Source organism: Colobus angolensis, unplaced genomic scaffold, assembly GCF_000951035.1.
Source record: "Colobus angolensis palliatus isolate OR3802 unplaced genomic scaffold, Cang.pa_1.0 Scaffold85, whole genome shotgun sequence".
Classification (NCBI taxonomy): domain Eukaryota; kingdom Metazoa; phylum Chordata; class Mammalia; order Primates; family Cercopithecidae; genus Colobus; species Colobus angolensis.
Window position 1 is genome coordinate 6,001,966 of NW_012122376.1, and position 27,725 is coordinate 6,029,690.

At 44.4% G+C, this 27,725-nt stretch overlaps 1 protein-coding gene across 1 annotated transcript in view; it reads right to left on the minus strand.

The window, feature by feature from the left end:
- Positions 1-26,941, minus strand: part of LOC105503404 (deleted in malignant brain tumors 1 protein-like) — a 72,270-nt gene extending 45,329 nt beyond the window's left edge. Inside the window, exons 1-13 of the mRNA XM_011930302.1 lie at positions 26,848-26,941; positions 22,676-22,993; positions 22,499-22,528; positions 21,171-21,209; positions 19,405-19,552; positions 14,740-14,781; positions 13,544-13,908; positions 11,207-11,524; positions 10,642-10,674; positions 8,525-8,557; positions 7,045-7,198; positions 5,323-5,540; positions 3,322-3,639 (exon numbers count right to left, since the gene is read on the minus strand). Of these exons, the coding sequence (XP_011785692.1) occupies positions 3,322-3,639; positions 5,323-5,540; positions 7,045-7,198; positions 8,525-8,557; positions 10,642-10,674; positions 11,207-11,524; positions 13,544-13,908; positions 14,740-14,781; positions 19,405-19,552; positions 21,171-21,209; positions 22,499-22,528; positions 22,676-22,993; positions 26,848-26,941 (2,110 nt within the window). The remainder of the gene's footprint in view (positions 1-3,321; positions 3,640-5,322; positions 5,541-7,044; positions 7,199-8,524; positions 8,558-10,641; positions 10,675-11,206; positions 11,525-13,543; positions 13,909-14,739; positions 14,782-19,404; positions 19,553-21,170; positions 21,210-22,498; positions 22,529-22,675; positions 22,994-26,847) is intronic.
- Between the last annotated feature and the right edge of the window lie 784 nt (positions 26,942-27,725).

Consider the following 27,725-nt stretch of genomic DNA (forward strand, 5'->3'; position numbering starts at 1 on the left):
TTCCCAGGTGAGGCGATGCCTCGCCCTGCTTCAGCTCTCGCTGGTCAGGCTGCAGCAGCTGACCAGCACCGATTGTCTGGCACTCCCTAGTGAAATGACCCCAGAACCTCAGTTGAAAATGCAGAAATCACCGGTCTTCTGTGTCGCTCACGCTGGGAGTTGGAGACTGGAGCTGTTCCTATTCCTACCCTTGAGCTTTAATAAATGGTGTAGACACTTATTTCTCTTTTCTCCCTGATCTGGAATGGAGCCTCTGCCCTTCTTTCAGCTGATTCATGAGAAAATCACCAACCACACACAGTTACATGACTTGTTTTCTCTCATATACTAGGTTCCACAATCCAAGGGCTATCTTTGGGTTGACCAGTTTCTAGGAATTACAGTGACATCACTGGGCTTATGACCATACCACTAAGCCTGTAGAAATTTACCAAGTGCTGAAATTCAGAAAACTAAAAACCAGAAAGCTGAGAGCCAGGGTAGAGAAAGGCAGGTTGGATAAGTGTTCCACTGGAGAAAGATGGACCTTAATGGGGAGGTCCAATGAGTGCTTAAGGTCCCTTCTTTTTCCTTTATTGTGTCCTCTTGGCTTTGATTTCTATGTGGCATACACAGTTGTCCCTCAGTATCTATGGGGGATTGGTTCCAGGACTCCCCAAGGATATCAAAATCTGTGGATGCTCAAGTCTCATATAAAACAAAGGAGTATTTGCATAGAACCTATGCTCATCCTCCATTATACTTTAAGTCATCTCTAGATGACTTATAATACCTAATACAATGTATTATAACACTATGCAAATAGTTGTTACACTGTATCATCCAGGGAATAAAGACAAGAAAAAAAGTCTGTACATGTTCAATACAGATGTAACTACTGATTTTTTTCCTAAATATTTTCGATCCACAGTTGGTTGAATCCACAGATGTGGGATCATGGATACAGAAGGCCTGCTGCACATCTATATTCTATGTGTGTCCTCAATACCTTCTGCATGGCAGGTGCTGAGGGGAGGGCAGCCATGAAAGCCTGCTCATGAGAATGCTGGTAATTGTTTGGATTTTACACCAAGGGTTTAGTGGGGGAGGAATTTGAAGCAAACATGTCAGATGTACTTGAGAATTCCTTTATTCCCATTGTGTTGCTCCTTGGCCAGCACCACAGCAAGGTGCAGAGCGGTGAAAGTGATGGACGCTGTCAACTTACCTGTCATTAGTCCTTTGCCAGAAGAAGTGTAGTATATCACTGGAATACATTTTTCACTAAAAGTGGCTCAGAAGCAATTTTCTTTTGTTAAAATGCTGGATATGCAATATTTATCTCAGAGTGTTAAATGGCAAAAGCCTTATATTTTTGTGTCTTGGTAGGCATACAATGTTCTATCAATAAGAATTTTTTTTGATTCATGTTTACAGTGGGATACTATTTAGACATAGGTGGTTGCATTTCCCTCCATAGTTTCCTTAATCCCATGACCCATTCTCTTTTCCAGCCAGCTATGCATCTCTGCCTCAGAAAATGGATATTCCAGCAGAGAGAAGACAGAAAGGCTTTCTGAGGTTTGAAGCCCCAGGCTCCAAGAGGACTTGGGCCTAGAGCTGTTGATGAACTGAAAACCATCCCCTCTCCTCCTGCTGTCTTTTCCTCCTCCCAGGGCCCAGGCCAGAACAGACTCCTCACTGGGGAAGAAGAGGAAAGCCAGAGGGAATCAAAGAGAGTGTAGTTGCTTGTTAAACCCAAGAAAGGGTTCTGTGCACTCTACCTCCTCTCCAGAGCAGCTACATAATCTATGGGTCTCGGTGCAAAATGAAAATGTGAGGCCCCGACCAGGAGTGGGGAAATCACTTTCGCCTTCCTATAGCTTACTGCGCCAACCCATGGCAGCTGCACAGCCCACAAGGAATGGAGGTCTCCATCTTGGGACACACTTGGGACCTGGAATGGAATGGGCAAGAGACCTCCACAGAGTGTCCTGGCAAGTGTGCCATGGTTCTGCCAGCCCAGGATAGGGACAGCTGCCGTCTACCTTGTTGGGCCACAAAATGCATCCCTGACCCCGATAGCTTCCTAGTGTCCAGGCCCCTGCTGGGGGCAGAGTGTGGCAGCAGTCACTGGGCAGAGGTAAGGAAGAGGCTGCGCAGGGCCCAGAGGCCCAGGGAGCAGAGAAGGGGGCAGCTGAGAACCCTTCCCCGGGAAGCAGGAGGCTGCAGAAGGCAGGACCCCACATGTTTCAGAATCTTGAGTTCGGGAGAAGGTCACTGCTACACGTTGACTTTGAGTAGGTTACCAGTAAGTCCACTCTGCTATGTTGGCTAAGCCAGGAGACCCATGGAAGAGCTGTAAATGGTTTACTTCTCATCAGCAGTCTGGTTTTGACTCACTGGGAGACAGTTTGGCATCCGATGTATCTTTTCTTTCCTGCATACTTTCATTTTCTAACCCGTGTCCCTAAAAGACAACCTTTCCAGGGTCTCTCTTCTCCCTATTGACCTTCTTCTCAGCCATAGTGACTCAGTCTTTCTCCATCTTTCTCCTCCTGCCCTCCCTTGCTCTGCCACTGGAAGATGGTTTTGGATATGAGTCCATTTGGGAAATGTGGCTCTTAGGTCCTTGCCTGAGCACTGGTTCTCAACCTTGGCTGCACATTGGAATCACATGGGGAGCTTCAGATATCACTGATGGCTGGGAGTGACCTCAGAGACTCTAAGGTGACAGGTCAGGGATGCAGCCTGGGCACCAGGAATTTCAAAAGCTTTCTGAGTGATTCTAGTGTGCAGCCAGAATTGGGAACCACCAGCCTAGTCATCATCTACCAGTGTCTAGGTCAGGAGAGAGGTAACTTTTTTTATTTAACTTTACCAAGATAGTGCAAATTTAGTGTTGGATCTACCTGGGGGTACAGGAGTCACATCTGGAGCCCAGTCCCCAGCATCTGCATGCATACCAGAAAAATTTAGATTAATCTAACTTACATTCTATGAAGACAAAGAAATGGTGGCTTTCTAGTGTGGGCAGTTCTCAAGCAGGCAGGTCCCATGTTACATAAGCAAAAATGAGGGCATGGTTAGACCTGGAAAAGCAGTTGCAGAAATGGGAGAGGTGCAGAGAACAGGGGCAGCCAATTGTGTGGCTCTGCTGTTTTTGTCCTCAGAATGGAGCCAGGCTCACAGCATTCTCTGTTTACCTGGCCAAAGGGACATTCATCTGTTGGGCCACTGTCCCAAAATTCCCTGGCCCCACTCTGTGCATGGCCTTCATCCATCACTAGGATGTCTTTGGGTGAAAGATCAGAAAGAAGCTATCACGGAAGGAGAGGCTACCTGAGCAGACGACACTGGCATCCTCATGGTGGCCGCAGTTGTGGTCTGACCAGCCAGAGCTGGGGCTCTGGCCAAGGTGGTTCTCACTTCCTGAACACTGAATGTTGTCTAGAAGGATGTCTCCAGAGCCTGGGCCAAAGTGGGCCTTTCCAGGAACAGCAATGGCCCAATCACACCCGAGCTGCTGGCATACAACCTCAGCTTCATTCAGATCCCACAGGTCACCACACACAGTGCCCCAGGAGCCTTTGTGTAGGACCTCCACCTGTCCTGAGCACTGGCCAGAGCCACCTACCAGCCACAACTCTGGTCCATCTTCTAAACAGAGCAAGATTTTATTTTTGAGTTTGATAAGTTTTAGGTAGCAAGTGATTTCTAGCTTCTGTGTTTGTGGCTAAGGCAAACACAAGAGCAAAATCTTAAAGCTGAATGATTTAATCAGGCTTAAGGGCTTCAGAGTGAGACAGGAAGTGGGTCTGAATTCTTGTTCTATGGCTTCCTAGTTGTGTAAACTTTGATAAGTGACTGTCTCCCTGAGCCTCAGTTTTATCACCTGTAAAATAAGGACTCTAGCAGCATCTAGAGGGGATGCTACCAATGAGAGTGTGGTCAGCACCCAGCACATCAGGTTTACTGCAGATCTTGACATATGGTTTTTGTGTCACAATGCTGGGTTATGGGAGAGCAGGTTCCCAGCTGCCTTTTTGTATATGTCTTGGATAAGGGTAGATTTAATCCCCTGAAAGGCACCTGGACCACAAGGGTGACTGTGACTTCAGAAAACACAGTGGCAATGCTCTATCTGGACTGAAGGGCTGTGGCCAATTAGAGTTATCTGCTATCTCTGGAGGCACTGTAAGGACAGCCTCCCCTTACTGTGTCCACTGACTCTGTTACTTTGGCCTTCTTTCTGTTGCTCCAACATGCCCAACTCTTTCCTCTGCCTGTAATGCTTTTCTTTGTCATTCATCACATGCTACATCTTCAGAGATGCCATCTGTTCTCATCCAGCCCATAGTAGCACCTACTCCACTCCAGGAATCCTCTACTTTCCCACCTGGTTCCTTATTCCCAGTCTTCACCTCTGTCCTTTATCATCCTTACCCCAAAACCAGTTTGTTTATTTCCTTGTTTATTGTGTTTTGATCCTCTCTCACTTACCCACGTCCACACTACAGTATAAACTCCAAGAGGGCAGGGAGCTGTACTGTGCTCCCACACTTACAACTGGACCTGGTATATAATAGGGCCTCTGTAACTATTGTTGAATGGCTAAATGGTGGTCTTGAGTTAATGAGTGTCTGTATTTCAAATGTTGGAGCTTACCTTGCTTCTCCAGGGCAGTGTTTCAAACATAGCTTTGAGGGTGAAATATATAAGGAATTTCCTTATTCAGATACAAGCAAACCCCAAACCACACCCAGAGACTTACTATCTGACTTTCTGGTGACCTAAAAGAATTACTGGGGTTTCTGCAGGGGCCCCTCAGCGTCAGAAGTCTCACAGTTGGCAGGCAGTGTGCTTGCAGTGTGCAAATTGGACCTGGCTTTGGAATGACTGCCTGCAGGGTCATGGCTAACAGGAATTCCCAAGCCTCTCATTTGTGTGAGACTAGGTTTCAATGTATGCAAGGTGTAAAATGGGCCAGCTCGTGGAGGAAGTGGAGTCTTGTCATCCAAGTGTTGAACTTCCACATTTCAGCACTCCGGACAGTTCCCAAGAGGCTGTGGATAGTAGATGCAGCCCCAAGACCCTTATAGCAACCAGCTTTTCCCTGCAGGCAGTAGCAACCTGGCCACTCACACATAGAATGCACATGACTGCCTCATTGTAGCTCCCATGTGGCCTTCATGTTGGGAAAATCTAGCAACTATAGAGTAGGATTAATGAAGCCAAGTGGGGGGGACTTAAAAGACTGAATCCCAGAGCTCTACTAGTAAGGGAGTCTCTGAAGTCAGAAACTGTTCTTTTAACCACCAAAAACTACTTGAAGTTTTCTACCTGACTCCCTTGCACCCTGCGGAATGGCATTGAAAAGAGCATAAAAGCCAGTGTCGGTTTTCATGGAATCACTTTGGAACACCACTGTCATGATGTGTGAGGAGGAGAAGAAGATCACAGTTTCAGGGGCACAGAACTTCCCCATGGAGAGTGAGGCAATCCTAGGACCATTGAAGATTTCAACGGAGTCATAGGGACATCCAAGTATATCTTCCAGCCTGGGGTGAATAGACATGGAGGGGTAGTGACAGATTAGAAACTTCCTAGAATTTAATGCTAAGAAAGTGTGACAATCATAGAGATTAAATATTTGGATTATATTTAAATTATACACTGAAATGTAAAATATTAATTAATGTTTTTCAGATCACCTATCACAACTCTGTTTTCTTTGGCTAAGGAATGTGTGGGGCTTTCAGCTACAATCTTGTAACGGAATTTTTAAAATTATAATGGTTTTGGCCAATCATAACCTACCTAGGAAATACTATTTTACTATTAGGAAATACTAATTTACACTGCAACTAAATTCATAACAGTCAGATCACCCCAATGATCAGCATGTAACAGACATCACAGCCAGATTTTTCCTACTTCTGTATTTCACAATAATTGCCATACTCAAATACTTGGGTAGGAAAAAACTTGATTTCAATATAAAAGTGGTGACAGGATACAGAAGAATATTTGTAGTATGGCAATTATTCACGAGGAAGGTAAGGGGAAGCAATTTTGAAGGAACAGGCAATGGATAACGTAATAGAATTTGGAGGTGTGGGTTAAAGGTCCTTTCCTCATTGTGGTTAATTGTGTCCCTAGGGTTTTAGCCAACAAAGGTAACATGTCCTGAGGCATTTTTGGCTTAGTGCACGGCTGTGGTATAGTCATTATGGAACACAATTCATTGCATGCCTGGAGCTAATGATCATGGAATTCCATAGTCTTGCTTTGTTTGTAACATGATGTGTGTCATGCACAAGAAGAAGGGCTTCATGCAGACTCTTTTACAGACCCACACATTGGTGAACAGATGGGGCATTGACATCAGACAGATCTAGATGGGCTGGCCTTGGGCAAATTAATTATCCTCTCTGAGTCTCAGGCTCCTCATCTCTAATGGAGATGACAAAGACATCTATCTTTGGACTGTATAATCCTGGACTATGACAAAGCATACAAAGTCTGGGCCAGCATTAAAATGTCAGCTGTTATTTTATGTCATAGAGATAAAAATGTCAGTGACTTTGTAATATTTATTCTCTTTATGTCAGAGATAAAGCAGTGACATTAATGTCTCCTCTGACTTTGCAGAACATTTGGAAGATGCAGGTCCCAAAGCTGGAGTAGTTGGCTAATACATGTATGAAAATTCTCTTACTGTTTAAAATTTGGATTCAAATAAGAAAGTCTCAGAGGACAAATACTGATACCCAGTGTACAATAAGGGCAAAGCTGTTGAGGATTTTTGTGATATTTTTAGAAAAAAAAAAGAAACACTATCAAAATATGTTAATAAATCACTTATTGGATTTTTCAACTTAGAAGTAACTCATTGGATAGTGCCACAGAGTTAACCCAAAATTTGACTTGGAAAGACTATAGAATGTTGGGTTCTTCTGCTTTCACTCTTAAATGTTTCCCACTAAAAGAAATACCTTTAATATGATTTCACAAATCAATATTCTTATTTACATAGAACGTTCTCCTTAAAAGTTTTCTTACTTCAAACTTGGAATTATGAGTTCTATGCGAAATTTTGTATCCACGTGGATCTCCCAAACACACTGGATGTCTGTTGGGTAGTTTTCTGGATACTGTGGACTAGAAAATGAGCCAGAGACACTAGAAGTGACCCCTCCACAAGAGTTACTTCCTCCTGAAAAAACAGGAAAAATGGTGTCAGAATGTGTTCATTTGGCATCACTGTATAATCCTAATAAAGACCAGCTTACACGCAGAGTCTGGTGGAATGAGGTGCCAGTCGGCCTGGGTGGGCATGCACAAACTGTCTGAGCAGACCTTTAGCTTAAATGTTTCTTGGGAAGGAGAGTCTATTCAATCTAATTCTGATGAAGCAAAAAGCATCAATGTCTGAAAGTTCCCTGCTTTTCCCTCTCTCTCAGCACCTGATAAAGAAAACGTCCAATTTGTCCTTTCTGCTTACAGTTTTCTCCCCCTCTCTAAAGTAGGGATTTTGCTTGCTGGGGAGGGACAGAGTAATGAGAGACTGGAAGGAGAGTTGAAGAAATAGAGGCCACATGTGCTTGGGAAAGGGGAGAGTTTGGGGAGGTTTGGGGAGCAAGAGGTTCTAGAACAACTTTGGGTTCTGATGAATCATAGGTAACGGGAAAGGGACACTGATCTGTTAGGGGATGTTATGACCAGCACCTTCTTTAAGTACTCTTCCTCACTTTTTCTGGGTAGATTATGTTTCCTTTAACTCAGATATTTAGTCTGAGACTGGAACTTGCAGGATTTGGGGTTTATAAGGGTTAAACAAGATAACAGTGAAATCTAACAGTCTGATGTACGTTGTCATATTAGCATAGACAGATACACACACATCCATGTATGTATTTAAAACAGGATTTCACACAAAGAAGCAGAAAACCTTGAATCATCAAAGTATTTCAGAGGAAATGTGAAAGTACAATATTCTTTATTGACCTTGTCCCTTAAACTATGAAGATGCTTAACTTTTCTACTTTCTCTTCCCCTTGGCCAACTTGTGATCCTCCCAGAATCCCACAGATTCCTGCCTTTCCTGAGATGGATGGCAGGAAGCGATGATGCTCCTCGTCATCTGGTAGTTTTATCACTGACTGCATTTGTAAGCTACAATAATGAGGCCAGGTCGGGCTGACACTGAAACCTCTGGGAGTTTGACCTTCTGAAATCTCTACATGTGGCAGGGGATAATGGATGGGTGCCTTCTACAGGACTGTACCCAAAGAGGGCAGGCTGAGTATGGGCCAGAGGTCTGACCTGGGCAGATACACATCCTGCTTCCCAGCCTGATTCTCTTGTTGTAAAGTCACTGTTTTTCACAGAGTATATTACACAGAGTGGCAGCAGAGAAGCAGACCCCTTGCCCACACTGTGCCAGGCTCCATTGCGAAATGTCCTGGGCACACTGCCTAGCATTTGCCATGATAGTTCTCTTGACATGGAATGACTATTTCAATTTAAAATAAATGACTACCTTTTATGTGATCCTGAGAAGCTGTAGAAGAACCTGAAAGGGAAAAAAAGGCAGATGATGATGACATCCAGATGAAAATATTTAGTCTTATTTACGATTCAGTGAAATGTAAAGGGTTTCCTTAGAAACATCAATATACTTAGTGCAAACTGAGGAGAGTTTACACTGAAAGTGCTGAGTGAATATTTCCTACGGTTCTGTGGCAGGTTAGAGAAGGCCACAAATTCTCAGACATGCCTCCTGTCACAGGTGGGGTCTAGGTTCCCTCCCTTGAACTTGGGTGGGTTCTGTGACTGCTTTGACCAAAAGAATATGGCAGGAATGGCTCTGCACATTAAGAGACTGGTGGCTTTCACCTCCCATCTCTGGGAAAACTGACTCGCTCATGCAGCCCTGGGCTACCTTACAAGAAGTCTGAGTGTGGCCGGGTGTGGTGGCTTACGCCTGTAATCCCTGTACTTTGGGAGGCCAAGGTGGGTAGATCACCTGAGGACAGGAGTTCGAAGACAAGCCTGGCCAACATGATGAAACCCCCTCTGTACTAAAAATACAAAAATTAGCCAGGCATGGTGGCGGGCACCTATAATCTCAGCTACTCTGGAGGCTGAGGCATGAGAATTGTTTGAACTCGGTGGATGGAGGTTGCAGTGAGCTAAGATTGCGCCACTTCACTCCAGCCTGGGCAAAAGAGCGAAACTCCATTAAAAAAAACAAAAAACAGCAAACAAACAACAAAAAAAGAAGTCTGAGTGTGCATGGTCTCTCAGCAGGGTAATCAGACTTCTTGTAACCTGAGACCACCTAAAAAGGAAGAGGGCTGTGGCTGAGCCTGTCCTTCCAGCCGACCCCACCAAGGCACCAACTGTATGAGTGAAGCTGTCTTGAATTCTCTAGACCAGTCATCAGATGAACTCCACTGAGCAACCTTGCTCAATGCTCTGTGGGGAAGAAGGGTCTCCCAGCTGAGCTCTGCTTGAATTCCTGGCCCTCAAAGACATGGCATGCATCTAAATGGTGGTTGCTTTAAATTGCTAAGTTTTGGGGAGCAATAGAAAACCAGAATGGCTCCTTTCACTCAATTTCATTTTTCTCATTTCCCCGCCATCCATAAAATGAGAAAACTACAGATCAGTCTTCATTGGAATATCCACTGCCCTTGACCCTAACCATGACCCTTTAACTTTAGACAATTCCTCCCTTCTCACTCATGGTCCCAATAGGTAAATCTGGCCTTCCCCCAAGAACACCAGGACACATCGAGGTCTTCTCCAGGCAAGTTCCCAAGAGAGATGCTTCTGCCAATGGCTGGTGGCTTGTCTTTGTTTACTGAGGCTGTGTAGGGGACAGCCAGGTTCATTCAAAGGGCAAGAGATGGCTTTGTAAATTCCAGTCCTGCTGCTTTCTAACCAAGTTATCTTCGGCAGGTTTTTGATCTCCCTAATCCTCAACTGTGAAATCACCTTTCAATCACCTTCAGCATCATTTCAGAATTCACAGTGCATGTGGTTGGTCTGTTTTTTCTAATATTTGGTTTTAATTACAGATGAATATTAGTCAATAATTCAATTATAAGATATTTGAAAAGAGGCAAAAGTCATAAGATCCCTAAGAGCCTGTACTTTGGGGCCAGACTGATCAGTGTCAAAATTTGGGTCATTAACTTGTTGAGTGATCCTGAGAAAGTTACTTAACCTTTCTGTGTCTCAATTTTCTCTTCTGTAAAATATAATAGATAATGCCTTTTTGCAGGATTGTCCTGATGATTAGCAATGATCTGAGCAAAACGTCTCCCCATGTTTACTGTAGTTTCCCTTGGTCTTTGTGTAGCTGAGCCAAAGAATGGGCAAATGAGATTGATGGCCAAGAGCATCGACAGCTTGGGCTCAGATACCCTGGCTAGCCCTGGGCACCTCGCTAACGTTCTGTGTCTCAGGTTATCTGGAAAATAAGAACAATCTAAGAACCCGCCTCAAGGGGCTATTGTGGGGATTGCAAGAGTTATATATGTGAAGGGCTCAGAGCAGTGCCTGGTTCTTAGCACTTACAGGTATTTGCTGCTATTATTATTATTATTATTATTAGGAAGTTGCCTGAATTAGAAAAAAATATGGACATACCTGATGGTGTGGGTGGAGGTAGGTCTTCGGTATCTGAATGCATAAAGAAAGGTAACAGGTTAATCTATTTTGGGGTGACAAAGTATAGAAACCCAGAGTATCAGAACTACCCCTTGGGCAACTTCAACCCTCCTCTGGCAGGGTCCTTGGCCTAGGAGGCTGGGGAATAGCAGCTGGGTCAACTCTGCCCCTTGGCAGCCAGGGCTGGATTGCCCTTGGCCCTCCTTATGCAGAATCCCTGGACTACTTGTTGAGATGCATATTCCAGAGCCCCTTTTCTACTTAGTCATAATATCTGGGGGCAGGACCCTAGAATCTACATTGTAGTGCCCAGGTGGTGCTCATGCCAAGTAATTAGAGACCTTTCCCATGCAACCAGAGCTGCCCATGGTGTCCAAAGGAGATGCTTGAGAAACAGGTAGACACATGGATGGATGGATGGATGGATGGATGGATGGATGGATGGATGGATGGATGGATGGATGAAAATGCCACCCAGGATGCAGAGTTTCAAAATGTCACAATTACTGCATCAGAAATCACTGGCTGAGAAGGGAGAGGATACCTGAGCAGATGACACTGGCATCCTCATGGTGGCCACAGTTGTGCTCTGACCAGCCCAAGTGGGCACACTGGCCCAAGTTGTGCTCTACCCCAGAGCACTGGAGATTGTCCAAGAAGATGTCTCCTGAGCCTGGGCCAAAGTGGGCCTCGCCAGGGCCAGAAACAGCCTGCCCACACCCCAGCTGCCGGCACACGACCTCAGCTTCATTGAGGTCCCACAGGTCGTCACACACGGTGCCCCAGGCACCCTGGTGGAGAATCTCCACGCGCCCCGAGCACCGGCCTGAGCCGTCCACCAGCCGCAGCTCCGGCCAGTCCTCTACAGACAAAGACACAGCATGTGAGTTCCCAAAAGACCTGGCCTGGGTCCACCAGTGCCAGCTCAGAGACGGTTAGGGAGGAACATTCCCAATCTTAAGCTTTGGGGCTTGTTCCTTAGATTTCTCACCTGTTCCTGAGTTGCAGGTTGTGAGGTCTTCAGTCAATTTAATTTCATTAAATTATTTCATTTAATTTCATTAAATTATTAAATTTCATTCAATTTAATTTCATTAAGTACTTATTGATTGTCTTTTATGTTAGGCACTGATGATACAGCTCTAAACCAGAGATGTGATTTCTGTCCTCAGGGAGCCCAGAGTCTATTTATTAGTCAAATGCAGGCACTGCTACAGTGCATCATTGCACACTGTGACAAATGGGCCAAAGAGGGGAAAAACAGGATGCTATGAAGGGAACAATAGAGAGTAAGGGCCTGGAGGACACCTCTTTAAAAAGTGAGAAGGAGCTAGTCAGGGGAAGAGCTGGGAAAGTGGCCTGAGCCAGAGGAATATCATATGCAAAAAGGCCATGCATCTCCAAAAAATATAGACTTACACACATATCATCATCATCATCATCATCACACGTAAAAAATCAAAAATATTTTTCAATAAGACTTTCTAATAGAATCTCAGTGGTGTGAAAATCCTTGCAGTTTAGATAAAGAGTGAACTTAGAACTGAAAAAACAAATAGCTTAAGGACAAAATCAAGAACATCTGATATTTAACTCCCAACAGCAAAAGATGTGACTGACCTGTACTGTTAGCGAGTGATTCTTCAGCATCTGTTTATAGAGAGAATAAGTACGTCACTATTTTTTGGAAACCTTGACTTTAACAATGGAAGATGAAGGTTTTAGTTCCATCATTATATGTGTTTATTAATCTGATGTGGGAAAAATTAGTCCTTTTAAAAAACATAGTACTGGGAGAAGCAGATTCATCTGCAGATAATGAAAACAAATTTCTCTCTGGTTGTTGGTTTGTACCAAGTTATGTAAAAATGGCCAGATGAAAAGGTACATTTGGAATGACCTGAATTAAACCATCAATTCTGTAGCAGGTGAGTTTCACTTTGGGCATATTTGGGGGGACTTCAGATTTAGACAATCATCCTCTGGAAGATTGAGACGTGGGAATAACATCTACCCAGGAGGCTGTCACGAGGATACATGTCACTCATGATAAGACGTCACAAAGTAAACAGGCAAATGAATGTACCAACACATAAGACAATGTTTTTAAGTATGCACCTCAAATTAAAGGTCATCGTTAGCAGGTACTGACATGCAACTGAGCTGCTTTTCACATGGGTAACTCTATGCAGCAAGCCCTCCTACTTTGAGTTCTGATTCCTGATTTTTTCAAGTCACATCAGGTATTACAGCTGTTAGTTTACCAAAAGATATCTCATTATCAGAAAGGATTATTAATAGACAATCCAGAGGTGGCTAACGTACTCGTAGCTGTTTATACACAAGAAAATCCAGAATATATTTTTAAAATTGTCACAAGCCAATTGAAATAAGTCAGGTTAGTGCACAGATTTGTGTTGTGATTGAGTGAGGACATGGCAGTGAGAATTACCAATATGCTTAAGAGAGAGCTTGAGTGTTGCTCACATAAAGTCTGTGTGTCAGCACAGGCTCTGGAAGCCAGACTCAAGTCTTCCTGGCTCTGAAGTCCCCCAGCCTTGCTACTGAGGGCCGCCTCTTTCAATGAGCTCCTTATTCCCAGCATTAAAAAATTCTCATCATTAAACATGTTATTTGCATATTTCAGTAAAGCACACATACCTTTGGTAATACTTACTACCAAATTAGAAAATTAGGTTTTATACTGGAGGCTATCAGTAAAAACCTCATCTATTTAACCAAGTTAGAAAAGCTACAGCAAAAATCGAATGCTAAATGTTTGAGGATCCTGTTTTTGTTCCAGGCTGACTCTGAACATTGGCAGGGAGGTTTTTGAAGCACTCTGGGACTGGCAGTGCCCATATTAGAGGGGAGAAGATACCTGAGCAGATGACACTGGCATCCTCGTGGTGGCCACAGTTGTGCTCTGACCAGCCCGAGTGGGCACACTGGCCCAGGTAGTGCTCCACACCAGTGCACTGGAGGTTGTCCAGGAAGATGTCTCCTGAGCCGGGGCCAAAGTGGGCCTTTCCAAGGGCAGACACGGCTCGACCACACCCAAGCTGCCGGCACACAACCTCAGCTTCGTTCAGGGCCCACAGGTCGTCACACACGGTGCCCCAAGCGCTCTGGTGGAGAATCTCCACGCGTCCTGAGCACCGGCCAGAGCCACCCACCAGCCGCAGCTCCGGCCAATCCCCTGCAGAGAGAGATCTGGTAACTGTTGTCCTCTGGGGGCACTGCACCCTTCCCATGAGTGTTGAGCTCCCCACCCCATGCTACTTCTACTAGTGGAAAACCTTGTACTCGGTCAACTATTCAACCTCTTAGTTGGAAGTTGCAAAGCCATTAGGATTGTCTGTAGCACTAGAAGTCCACTAATGGAGTATCTGTTTTTCCAGAGGTATGTGCCCATTTGTTTTGGCTAAGTGCAGAAAAACAAATAATTTGCACAGTGATTTGTGATTTTACAAAGTGTGTGGTGCGTGTGTGTGTGTTCACCTCCATCTTTATCATAACTCAGGAAGGTAAGTAGAAGAGTATTGGTGTACCAATTTTATCTATGAGGAAACTGAAAGTTGGAGAAGCAAAGTGATTCACCCTCAGTCCCACATCTGGTAAGCAGCAGATGTAAAGTCAGATCTCCTGGTTCCAAAGTTCACGATTTTTTCTCTGCTATTCTATCTCACTGCCTCTGCAATGACTCTGACACTCCACTTACTTTGCTAAAGTCTATTGGTGATGCGGATGGGGAGCTAACTGTGATCAGTACTGGTCATAAGGTGGAAAGACAGAACCCCACTAGAAAGTACTTGTAAGCTGCTCAGGCTTTGATGACCCTGAAAGGTACCAAAAAATGAACTTCACTCATCTGGGGATGCTAGAGCCAAAAGACCCCAAATGTTTTGAATGGCTCTAAAAGTTTGGGCAGAGTCAGGTGTCCCATTTGCAAATAGATGAACTATTTGCAGTCGGTCCAGTTTCTGTGCATGAAGCAGATACAGGTGCAGATACAAATGCAGGTGCTGAGAGGAAAGGACACACTTAGTAAATGAATAAATACATTTCAGGGCTTACCTGCTCTTGCTGTTACTGTCCTGGGTGTTGCTGTCGGGATGGCTGTGAATACAAGGAGACTCCCATAATTAAGAAGGGATGACTTAGGCAAGTCAAGAAGGCAGCATTCTGAGATTAGTCTTCAGTAAATGCCAAGATTCTGGCTGATTCTTTTTCCCTGCAATCTTCATAACATATGAGCTCCCAAATCAAACTCCGTTTTCATGTGAGTCTTTATGTTTCTCAGGTGTGTGAGGTCCAACAAAAATAATATTCTCTTTTTCTGCTCAGTTACCATAAATATAACAATATTCAAATTGTGCTATTCTATGCAAAAATGCGGACAGTCACAATCAGTGTCCTTCTGGGGAAAACAGCTGTTTCTTCTGCTTGCTTCTGCCTTACTAACTTTCCCTAAAAGTGGAGTATCTGATTAGGTGAGTCATTGGCTTTGATAAAAACAAAAAAGGAGATCAAATAAAAAATTATCAATATACAGAGACTCAATCATTGACAGGCATAACTTGGTTCCAGAGTAAATGGGCCTCATATTTATGCAAAAACTGTGCAGACAGAATCTCTCATCTACAGAAGATTTATACAGGGAATTTGGAATCATCTATGAGAGAAAGAGCAAATAATGAGAGTAAAAGCACCGGGAGAGGGGACACAAGAAGAAATTAGGGAGTACAATTTGAGTAATAGCATGAACACGACTTACTGATTAGATGTGGAGTCTGCAACACTGCCTCTGCAAATACAAGGAAATACATCGTCAATAGTTGTTTAACGTGGATTATGGTGATTTGTCACGATCTACTTTGGTACATAGAGCATCTCCTTTGTGTTTTATAGCATGTTCCCAAAGCTTGCTCAGTGAGTCACCCTGGCACTTGGTAAAATACAAGAGACTATTTTAAACTATGTCTTGGAAAAAGTGGATACTAGTTATCTGCAGTTTCATGAGCTCTGCCTGTTTTCTCTTAGTGGTGAATAATGCAGGACCTCAGATAATTACTGAACCTCCTAAGCCTCAGTTTCCTAATCTGTAAAAGGGGAAGAATCATGGGTCTGTGTGAGGATAACATATGTGAAGTGCTTAAAATGCTGCCTGGCATTTAATAGGGATTCAGTAAGTGTTAGCTGTTATTTTGAGCATTTTGATCACTGTTGTTGTTATTATTGTCTAACCCTGAGAACCCTGCACTTCAGCAGGTACCCTTGGCTTGGTCCATCTACCTTCTTGCTTTCTTGCCACCCGCTTTATATATTCCATCTCTAGGCCATGCTGTTCCCTCACCTGATGTGCTGTCTCACTTTCTCTACCTATAGTCTAGCCAGCATTACAGGCCATTTCCCCTCAGTGTTTCCTTAATACTTGTAACCTATATTGCACTCTCTCTCTTTCCTAATGTCTTTGGCAGAGTTGCATGCATATGTCAATTTAGTATATTCTGGTATATTTATCTGTCCTATTGTTTGCCTTCTTCTAGTGTTTCTATTTGTCCTCTATGCATACCCCATGTATTTGCCTTAAACTCCCTCTTGGTTGTACTTGAGCCTCTCTCAGGCTGGGACTACAGTTTCTTCCGCAGGTCCTAAAACACCTACCTAGTACTAGATTCAGAGTAACTTCAGAAATGACTTTCTAATTGACTGTGATGAGATGTTTAGGTAAAATGAAAAAGCTAATGATAAAGCAGCCCATTATCAAACATTTATGATGTGCCATCACTTTGCAAAGTGTTTTACTTACCTAATTGCAGGCAACCCTCACAATAAACCTGGAAAGTAAGGGTCCCTTGTCCCCATTACACAGGAAAGGAATTGAGGCTGGGAGAGATCAAGTTGCTTGCCCAAGGTCACAGAGTAAGAATGACAGGACTGTGACTGGCACCTAGCCAGAGAGTCCAGCTCTGGAACTGCTGCTCTTTACCACTATTCTTACCTTTGGGTGCAGAATAATAATAAGCAATGAAGTTTTTTCCTAGGTTATTGAAGCTTCGGAAATACACGAGGGTCATCGAGCTGGAGGAGGATATGTAGGTGGGGCGGAAGCCAGAGCAGGTCCTCCCCAATGACTTTGCTGAGGATGGAGGACCGTCCAGGATTTCAAAATATTCATTGGTGCAGTCGAGGCTGGGGAAGCAAACACCATGGATGCCTCCCAATTTCCTCATTAGAAGACCTTAGAGGCATGCTATGAGACAGATACTTCACTTCATTACTACAAAGATGTTGACGCTGGAGTAAAAGCTGGCAGTCATTTAAGCATAGCATGGGTTCCTTTGATCCTACTTTTTCTCTCTAAGAGCCATTGCTTTAAGGGAATGGGATTTTAATTGGAAAAGGAAAGAGGAGGCTGGCACGACATGTGCCCCTGGAAGCAGCCCAACCAGCAGAATACTTCACAGCCTAGGGCCAAGGGCAGGGCCTGGGAAATCAAGGCAATTTCACCACGTGGTGATTGGGGGGCCCAGGAACAGGGAGAGGCTGCTTGCTTCTCATGGGGCTGCCGGTAGGACGGTAGGACGTGGCTCCAAGTTGTAAATAATGCATTTGCAAGTGTTTGGCAGTAGACCCACCCAGAGGAAAGTGGGCTGCCACATCTTCCCAGCTTGCTTTGTGGAAGTTATCTGATTTTGTCAGCTACTGTTTTTTACTGTGATGTTTTGTTCAGATGTTGCCAGTGCTAGAATCTGAAAATCACTTTCATGCTTCAATCTGATGAGCCATCTGTTCCAAGCCATATTTCGATTAAACAAAATTCAAGCGTAATAAATGATTTAACTTGTTCTTAGGGGTTAATTTCCACAAGAAATTCATCATAAATTTATCATCTGTGAATTACCATTTAAAACATTAAAACTTAAAGTTTCCTGACTTATTAGGTCTGGGGTACCCTAGAATTTATATCTTTAACCAGCAGGCCAGAACACACACACATACACACACACACACACACATACACACTCTCTCTCTCTCTCTCTCTTTCTGTCTCTTTCTCTCCTCTCTGTTTTTCTCCTCTCTCTTTTTTTCTCTCTCTCATGCACACACACTTATCCAAAGAATAAAAGGTCAATTTCATTTTAATTAAAAATTCATGAAAACTCATAAAAATCTATTTTATTTCCCTATACTAGCAACAAACAGGTGGACACTAAAATGGAAAGCACAATGTCAATTATAATCACCCCAAAAAATAAAAAATAAAAGAAATACCTAAGTATAAATTTATAAAACATACATAGGATTTGAATGATGCAAATTACAAATAGCTAAAATGTAATACCAAATGCTAGCTATCAACGATGTGGAGAAACTGGATCTCTCATATGTTGTTGGTGAGAATTTGTAATGTTCGTCACTCTGGAATATAGTTTGGTATGTTTTTAAAAAGCTAAATATGTACTTACCTTACAACCTAGCAATTGCACTCTTGGGATTTATCCCAGAGAAACAAAAGCTTATATTCACACGAAAAGCTGTGTATGAACATTCATAGAAGACTGATTTGTAAAAGTAAAAGACTATAAACAACACAAGTGTCCTTCAGTGGGGGAATGATCAAACAGACCCTGGTACATCCACACAAATGGAATACTTCTCAATAACAAAAAGGAACAAGCTGTTGATACAACAGTTGTTGGAACAACAGCAACAAACGAAATAACTCTATTACAAAATGGGCAAAGGACATGAACGGACATTTCTCAAAAGGAGACACAGAAATGGCTAACGAGTGTGTGAAAAGAATGCCCAACATGACTCATCATCAGTAAAATGCAAATTAAAACCACAATCAGATATCACCACATCTGTCTGAATGGCTATTATAAAAAGAAGAAAGATAAATGTTGTCAATGAGGTGGAGAAAAGGGAACCCTTACACACTGCTGATGGAAACGTCAATTGGTACAGCCATCATGGAAAACAGTATGGATGTTCCTCAAAAAACTAAAGATAGAACTACCACATCATTCAGCAATCCCAGTTCTGGGTGTAAATCCAAAGGAATTAAAATCAGTATGTCAAAAAAGGTATCTGTACTCCCAAGTTTACTGCAGTATTACTCACAATAACCAAGATATGGGAACAATCTAAGTGTTCATCAATGGATGAATGGATAAAGGAAATGTATATATGCCTGTGGAATACTATTCAGCCTTAAAAAGACGGATGTTCTGTCATTTGCAACATGGATGAATCTAGAGGACGTTATGCTAAGTGAAATATGCCAGGCATGGAAAGACAAATACCACATGATCTCACTTTTAGGCAGAATCTAGAAAAGCCAAACTCATAGAAATAGAGGGTAGAATGATGGTTAACAGAGGCTGGGGGTAAGGGTGGAGGTGCATGGAGAGATAGAATTTGGTCAAAGTGTACAAAGTTTCAGTTAGACAGGAGGAATAAGTTCAAGAGATACGTTGTATGTCATGGTGACTGTAGTTAGCAATGGTAATGTATTGTATGTTCCAAAGTTGCTAGAAAAGTAGCATTTAACTGCTCTTATCACAAAGAAATGGTACGTATGTGAGGCACTGTGTATATTAATTAGACCGATTTAATCATTCCGCAAAGTATACATGTGTCCCAACACACATCCCACCCTATACATATATACAATTATTATCTGTCATAAACAAAATAAGAAAGTTAAAAAAGAAACAGCTTAGGACTTACTCAAGATGTGGAAATGCCAGCAGTATATGATCAGATGCATTCGCCTTGATTTCCCACACACAAGTGATGTTGTCATGCATTTCATTCTGTGGGGGATTCCTAATCGCTCCAGATGAGTTAGTAATAACGCCACCACACCGAGATTTTTCTAAATGCAGAAATATATTTTAGAATTTCAGTTGTTTCATTGTTTTACTAACTTCATAATTCACATCTTTTTTTAAAAAAGTCTTTTTCTAAAAGGATTTATTGGTCGTTACTTTGTGAGTATGTCTTAGGATGTATCAGAAGTTATCAACTAGTCTAAAAAGTCTTGCAAACTTAGAAATTAGAGGATAAATGCATCTGAATTTTGAAACATCTCTCATCTCTTTTGAGAATTCTGCCGTCTACATGGGCTTGCTGGAAAGAGCTTTTTTTTCTTTTTTCTTTTTTTTTTTTTGTGATGGAGTCTCACTCTGTCACCAGGCTGGAGTGCAATCACATGATCTTGGCTCACTGCAACCTCTGCCTCCTGGGTTCAAGCTATTCTCCTACCTCAGCCTTCCGAGTAGCTGGAACTACAGGCACATGCCACCACACCCAGCCAATTTCTGTATTTTCAGTAGAGACGGGGTTTCACCATGTTGGCCAGGATGGTCTTGATTTCTTGACCTCATGATCCACCCGCCTAGGCCACCCAAAGTGCTGGGATTACAGGCATGAGCCACCGCACCCGGCCTGGAAAGAGCTCTTATGCACTATCAGCCAGAATGTTTTTCTCTGGCTAGTTGTGGGCTCTGTAGCTTTGACTTTTGTCCAGTCACTAGTAGTAATGAGTAAAGTACTGCTCCAGTTTTCCCAATTAATCTGAGCCAATGTGGAGCCTCTGTGTATATGAAGATGACAGTCCATCCACTATCAGTTATAATTTATTCAAATTGCATTCTTAAAAACTCACTATTAAGTACAAAGAAGTTGCCCTTAGTCATCCACTCCTGGAATACCCCTAATACTGATGAGATTTTGTATCTGCCTGTCTGCCCACCTGTCGATTTGTTTCCCCACCCACTTGTCTGTCTGTTCTGTTTCTCTGTCTGTCTATCCATCTGTGTAACATTCAATCCTGAATTAAAGGTCATGCTGGTGGCAATGGAAACAGCTGGCTTTCCTCTATCAGATTATCAGGATGTGTAAGAACTGGACCTACACTCCATTGTCCCTGGTCATCTAGCTGTGTCTAAAAGGACCAGCCAGACTGTCCTTGCAACAGTGGTATTTTAGCCCTTTATCCCCAAGTGGTGCTAGAAAAAGTTAAGTGGAGCTTCTGGAGGCTCAAGGCATAGGCAAGAACAGAAAGAAAAAATGGCAGATGAAAAAGAAAGAATAAAAAAGGAGGATGGAGATTGTCAGTGAAGTGGAAAAGGGGAAGAAGAAGAACGTCCTCATCATGGTCTGAGCCCTCTCAAATCATGGCCTTGGGTACCACCCTGGCAACATTGCTGTCTTAACGGCTGCATGCCTGCCCCTCACTCATGGTGTCCATGCTGGGACACCAGACAGCTAGCATCATTTGATCATCTGGACTTCTTTCTTTTACTAGGCAGAAATGGAATTAGAATCATAGGTTTATTGGCCTTTGTTACTCAGCTCTTCCCCCAGAACACAGGTTGAGAGGGGAGACCCAGACAGGATAGTAGTACTTTGGCTCAATTTCCTTGAAGGATCACATCAGGGCTAGAGCTAGAAGATGATGATCAAGGTAGCAAAGGACACAAAAGTCTCACCTGTGGCCACTCTCCTTGCCAGGACAGCCAATGGGTGACCTATCAAACACACAAAGGACACGCTTAGGACTTACTTAAGATATGGAAATGCCAGCAGTATATGGCCATCACTCGCCACTGAGGTCTGCACCCCTGTCTGCACATGAGAATCCCGAGGAGCTTGCAACAAATATACCATCTGGGCCGCCCCTAAATCTACTGAATCAGAGTCTCTGGAGGAGAGGCCTGAATGTGGAGGCAATTTTAATATGGAGGAGGGAAGAAGCACTGATCTAGATTGTTCCAAGACTTCTTTGATGCATTATTCTCTTGCACATATGCAAATTAGATATTTTTAAATTTGAGGTTTAAGAAACCTGAAGACATGAAATTCTGGCATTTGGAGCTTCTTCCCAAGTGACTCAAGGGTTAAGACTTATGAGGCTCAGCTGTAAGAACAAGAATAAGCACTGAGTCACTGATTCCTCTGATCAGGTGCTGCCCAGAGATGCTGAGTCAGGACCTAAAGATGCTGTGGATTCTCCTCCATGGCCAAACATCTCTCCTGCCAGTGACACTCAGCTCAGCACCTCCCATTGGAGATCCTCTCCCTGGACCAAATCCATCTCACCTGCTAGAGCTGACAACCCAGGAGGGAATGTGAAGGAATTTTACTAGACTTTGTCAAATCAGCTTTGTTCATAACTTGCTCTCTGACTGAGAGCTGGTTGAGACCAGGGCATCAAAGGACCTGGGGGTCTGATGAGGGAGAGGGCACTGGCATGGAAAACTCTGGGTGCTGGGGTTGGGAGTGCATGGAAAAGCCAATAGCAATGGAAGCTCTGTGAGGCCAGGGCTGTACCAGAAAGGCCGAGGCAAAGAGGGAGTGGAAATGAAGTGGCTCACTTTGTCCAGAGCTGGTCCACTGGCCATTTGCTACTGGGCAGGAAGTGCTTTTTACCATCTCTCATCTCTTAATGGCCTCCCACCCATCCATTTCTCATTGCCATCCCCTCTGCAAATCTCAGAGCTGACAAACCAAAAGTATTACATAGAAGTCTGAGAAATAATCAATTCTTGGCGTTTTGCTTAAGATCAATTGTAGAAGTCTGAGAAACTGAGAATCTATTTCTGGTATATAAAATACACAGTGGAGTGGGAGGAGAGGTAGCAAGTGAGGCTGGATTAGATGATTCTAAGGCACTGTCCATCTCTCCCAGAGGACAATCTGGGGATTCCACAGCTCACAGTCACTCCACCGACTTGGAGAACAAGATACATCCAATTTCCAGCAGAGTTTCTCCCCTGAGATTTTGATAAGCTGCACGTATTAACATCACCTTCCCTACCTGGTGGTGTGACAGTTGAATATTCGGCATCTATAAGTGTGAGAGATGAAGACATCTGCTATGAGTGAATCACGTACTGGTTCATTTTCAATAGTTACTTTTATACTGTCCTTTGAGAAGTATTCCCTTGAAAAGAGCAGAAGTGGGGCCCCACCTGGGAAGGGAGCAGGGGTTTACCTGAGCAGATCACGCTGGCGTCTTCCCCATGAGCACAGTTGTGGGTAAACCAGCCGGTATGGGAACATTCCTCAAGGTGCTGCTCATCTCCTCTGCAGTGCACGTTGTCAAGGAGGATCCTCCCAGAACCTTCCCCAAAGTGAGCCTCACCCGGGGCTGAAATGGCCCAGCCACACTCCAGCTGCCTGCAGACAATGTTTGCTTCTGGAAGGTCCCAGAGATCGTCGCACACGGTTCCCCAGACTCCCTGGTAGAAAAGTTCCACGCGACCCGCACATCTTCCGTGGCTGCCCACCAGCCGCACAGGGGCCCAGCCTCCTGGGGGAGAGCAAAGCAGTCATGGGGTGATAGTTGCCCCTCTGCCTGTGGATGACTGGACTGTTGTCTACCCAGCCCAGCTTGCTGTCCTTATCTCCCATGACTTTGCTGCAAATATGGTTATGCTGCCATGAAGGATCCCACGCCATTCCCCAGACCTGTCTGCTTCAAGAAGCCTGTGTCTTCCTTATCCACACTCTATTTTAAGACAGCTTGCCTCAGGTAGATTGTTTACAAAAATGGCCAAAGTTCTTCCCTTCTCTATGCTCTTTACAATGTGGCATTGCAGCCACTCCTATGAAGACGGTGAACTTATTTTCCCACTTTTTAATTCTGGGCTTGTGGCCTTTAACTTGCTTTGGCCAGTAGAATATGGCAGAAGTAGTGGTACACCCTTGCAGAGCTGAGGCCTCAAGAGGCCTGACAGGCTTCAGCTCACTTCCTGGAAACTCTGAGAGCTTCACGTGAACAACCTTGAGTTAGCCTGCTGGAGGATGAAAGACACGTGGCCTTGTCAACGGTCACCTCAATGACAGCTATGGAACAGCCAGACATGTGAGGGAGGCATCCGAGGCCAGACAGTCTTCAACTGATCTGCCAGCCAACCACAGATGCATGAACAAACCCAGCCCAAATCAGCTCAGCCTATCCTAGATGAGCAGAACTGCCCAGTTGACCCATGGACTTGTGAGCAGTTATAAATGGTGGTTGTAAGCCACTATGTTTTCGCAGTGGTTTTATATGCTGGTAGATAACTTATATGCTTCTTCTTTATCCACATTCCTTTGCTATATAACCTGCCCACCCAAAGCCAGGAGGAGGCATGGGCCAAAACCATGTTCCCTGTGTCTGGGTCTGCCTGGTCAGGTGACTGGACTGGAGCACAGCTGACTCCAGAGGAACCCATCCACATGCTGGATTGGGCCAGTGTCTCTCCGCTGGATGTTTGAAATTGGGAAGAGACAGCTGGAAGATGCAGAGTCTGACACTTGCATTTGGGCAGCCACATGATAAATCATATATGGGTGGGTTAGTGAATGGAGAAGCTGCTCAGAATAATGATTCAAGAGAGGGGAAAAAAAGAGGAAGAAGGGAGATTCAGAGAGAATGGCTCCACTGCAGCTAATTCCTTCCTTATTTACATTCTCTTGACCCCTACATCCCTGCCCTAGTCTTCCTTCCATTAATCTTGCTTGAGTGGGAATTTGTACCATGAAACCAAATGCTCACCCAGTAGTAAATGCCTCCCATTTCCCTGCCTTCCTTTATACGAACCGCTTGGCCTAAAGTATGTGGTCTCCTATTCCTGCCTGCAAAAACCTTTTCATCCCTCAAATTCCACGCCAAGTGGCTCCATTCCCTGAAGCTCTTGTGGTCCCCTAGACTAAGACTAATATTTTCCTCTCCCTTTGCTTTTTTCTCTGGTGCTTATGGGCCTGACCAGTGACACACACTTGTCATCTCCCTAGCAGAGGTATGAGAGGCAGGGACATAGAGTGGAAAGAGCAATGGATATCAGGGAGCAATGGCCAGGGAGGATGAGTCCAACAGCCCTGGCTAGCTGCATGGCCCTGAGGATGACAGACATTAGTTCACATGCTGTTGTGAGGCTAAAGAATGTGAGAGTTTTCAGAGGGCTTCTCAGGGCCTCGTTCTTGGTTGGAAGGTGGGTGGGGTGCAGAGCTGGATCAGCTTAGGATGAGCTGGATATATGAAGAGACCACAATAGTGGGGGTATGGTCACAGTTGCCACAGAAGTTCATGCCGACAGCATTCATGTGGGAACACAGAGTGGCATGGGCCACGATCTAAGGGTGCAGGAAGAGCAGGGCAGGGCCCCTCTCATATGGCACAGACCACTTTCTCCCTATGTTATAGGGAGACTTGTGTATAAGACTTGTCTCCCTACTAAACTACAAACAACTTGAGAACTGGGATTGCAACTGGCTCATCTGTCTATCAACCCCAGTGATGGGTTCAGTGCTCAGCACATGGTAGGCACACAAGATAAGAAGTTATTAAACAAACGAAGAAGAGAAATGTTAGAGTGTGACTTCAGGCTGATTGAAACTCACAGACCCAGCAGTGGTGCCTTAGTGACCACTATGCTTCCAAGGCCATGGCCGACGGCCAGGAGCTATAGCACCTAGCACCTGCAGGGCACTATTCCACCAGGGATGCTCTCAGGCCCTGGGGCAGTGATGGTGGTTCCTCTTGGTCATCCCTGAATCTTTTGGCTGCACAGCTAGATTAAAGGATCAGTGGGCCCAATATTTTACCCCTGCCTTATCTGGCCTCAAACTGAACCTAACTCACAAAAATCCAAGACCCAACTCAAGGCTGGCTATCATGAAATATCACTTGCCCCTGATCACAGCAAAAAACCATCTTAGCAGGCCTCAACCATGCACTCTTCACTAACTCTGCATGGTTATTGTCCAGCCCTAGGCTCTAATCTAGAAAGCATATTAATGTCTCCCGCCTGTCAGTGCACAGAGGGTCTAACTATCTGACTTGTCCTCTGCATGACACAACCCCACTGATCCCTCACCCTTCATTTCTTAGCTTAGATATGGTTTCCTGGTGATCTGCTCCCTCGGGTCTGGATGGGGACGCTCTTCTGGGTGCTCATGGCACCTGTGCTTCCCCATTACAGCATTCACCACACCCTGTTGTAAAGCCCATGTGAGGGTCTGCTCCATTCACTGCTCTACCTATCCCCAGGGACACATGTTCATTCACTCATTCATGGTCAAATGAATGAAGTTGTTCAGAGGGCATAATATAAAAAGATAGCTCTACCTGGTGGTGCAGAAGATGGTGGGTGTTGAGCCACTGATACCACCGATGATGTGGGGAGCAGGTTCTCATGGGCTAGCGGTGGGCAAAAAGGAAGGACTGTTATCAGGGAACAGTCACAACATGGGGAGAAGACACAGTTCCTTCAAGAGGGTGCCCGCCCCCTCCCAGGATTCAGCAGGAATAACGGTGAGAGTGCCTTCTGAGGCCCATGACCTCAGATCCCTGAAGTCTCCAATTAGGGCAGAACATGGCATTGCTACTGTGGATGAACTAACGTACACCCTGTGGCAGTCAGCAAAAGTGAAGCTCATAGGTCGTTGGCCCCAGGTGGCTGGCTGTCTAGAGGCCATCCATTGGCCAGCACCCCAGGTGGCTGGCTGTCTAGAGGCCATTCATTGGCCAGCACCCCAGGTGGCTGGCTGTCTAGAGGCCATCCATTGGCCAGCACCTCCCTCTCTGTTGCCTCCTCCCCACATATGCCACTGTCGTTATTTGAAATCTGCTCTGAAATGGCACCAGGAAGCCTCGCACGGCCTGGGAACTGTTCTTGACTGTGGCGGTAGTTACACAACTGGACACAATTACCACAATTCACCAAACTGGACCTTAAAATGGGTAAATGTTATGGTATATAATCAAACTTGAATAAAAAATGAGATGGATCAATGTATGAATACAGGGATGATAGATGAATTTATAGATTCATTATGGAATCTAGGTTCATTGTTAAATTCTTCAAACTTTGCTGTATATTTAAAAATTTCCATAATAAAATGTTGTAAGGGAGGAAGTCTCCCTTAATTCCTATTAGAAACCCTATGTCTCTGGTTTTTGGCAACAGTCTCTGGTTTTCCACAGTGGCACATGTATTATGTAGCTAGACCATGTAGCTGCTTACTCTCTCCTTGTTAGTCACAGAAAGCCAAAGGCATAGAATTTTAGGGAATATAGAATCCAATGAGCCTGTTCTAATGATGAGGAGACTGAAGGCCAAGGTCATTCATCCACTGAGAGGTCAGCATGGATGAAATTCCTGCAGACCAGGCCCTTACCATCCCTCACACCTCCTTCCTTAGGTCCACATGTGCCCAAAACAAGCAGCCATTGCTGCATGAGCGCCGCTGGGTAACAGGTACCCTCAGGCATTGCCCTATTCATACCCTTATTCAAAGCTCTTTATTGTCCCTACTTTCATGAAGAGGAAAATAGGATGAGAGATAACATAACTTGGCTGAGGTTATGTAACTGAGGGTGATTAAATGTCACATGTATCTCTCCTGTGAGAGTATAAACCCCATTAAAAAAATAAACAGGGGGCCAGGTGCGGTGGCTCATGCCTGTAATTCCAGCACTTTGGCAGGCCAAGGTGGGCAGATCAGGAAGCCTGAGGTCAGGAGTTTGAGACCAGCCTGGCCAACATGGTGAAACCCCATCTCTACCAAAAACACAAAAATTTGCCAGGTGTGGTGGCAGGCACTTGTAATCCCAGCTGTTTGGGAGGCTGAGGCAGGGAGAATCGCTTGAACCCGAGAGAGAAAGGTTGCAGTAAGCCGAGATAGTGTAACTGTACTCCAGCCTGGACAACAGAGCAAGACTCTATCTCAAAAAAAAAAAAAAAAAAAATGGAGAAGAAGAAGGAGGAGGAGGAGGAGAAAAAGAAACAACAGGGGAGTTTTGACCACCGCTGTATCCCCAGTGCTTGGCACAGAAGTTGGCACAGGGTAGATACCCAGCCAATATCTGTTGAATGAATGAATGAGTGAATGAAGGAAGCTGGGAATCAAATGAAGATCTGATTCTAAACCTCAAACTCTTTTTTTACATCAGGACAAGTCTAGTATTTGACACTGAATGTGACATGCAGTCCTACCTGTAGGCAGAGCAGCTGTGGAATCAGCACCTGTCGACATAAAGAGGGATTGTGCATGTT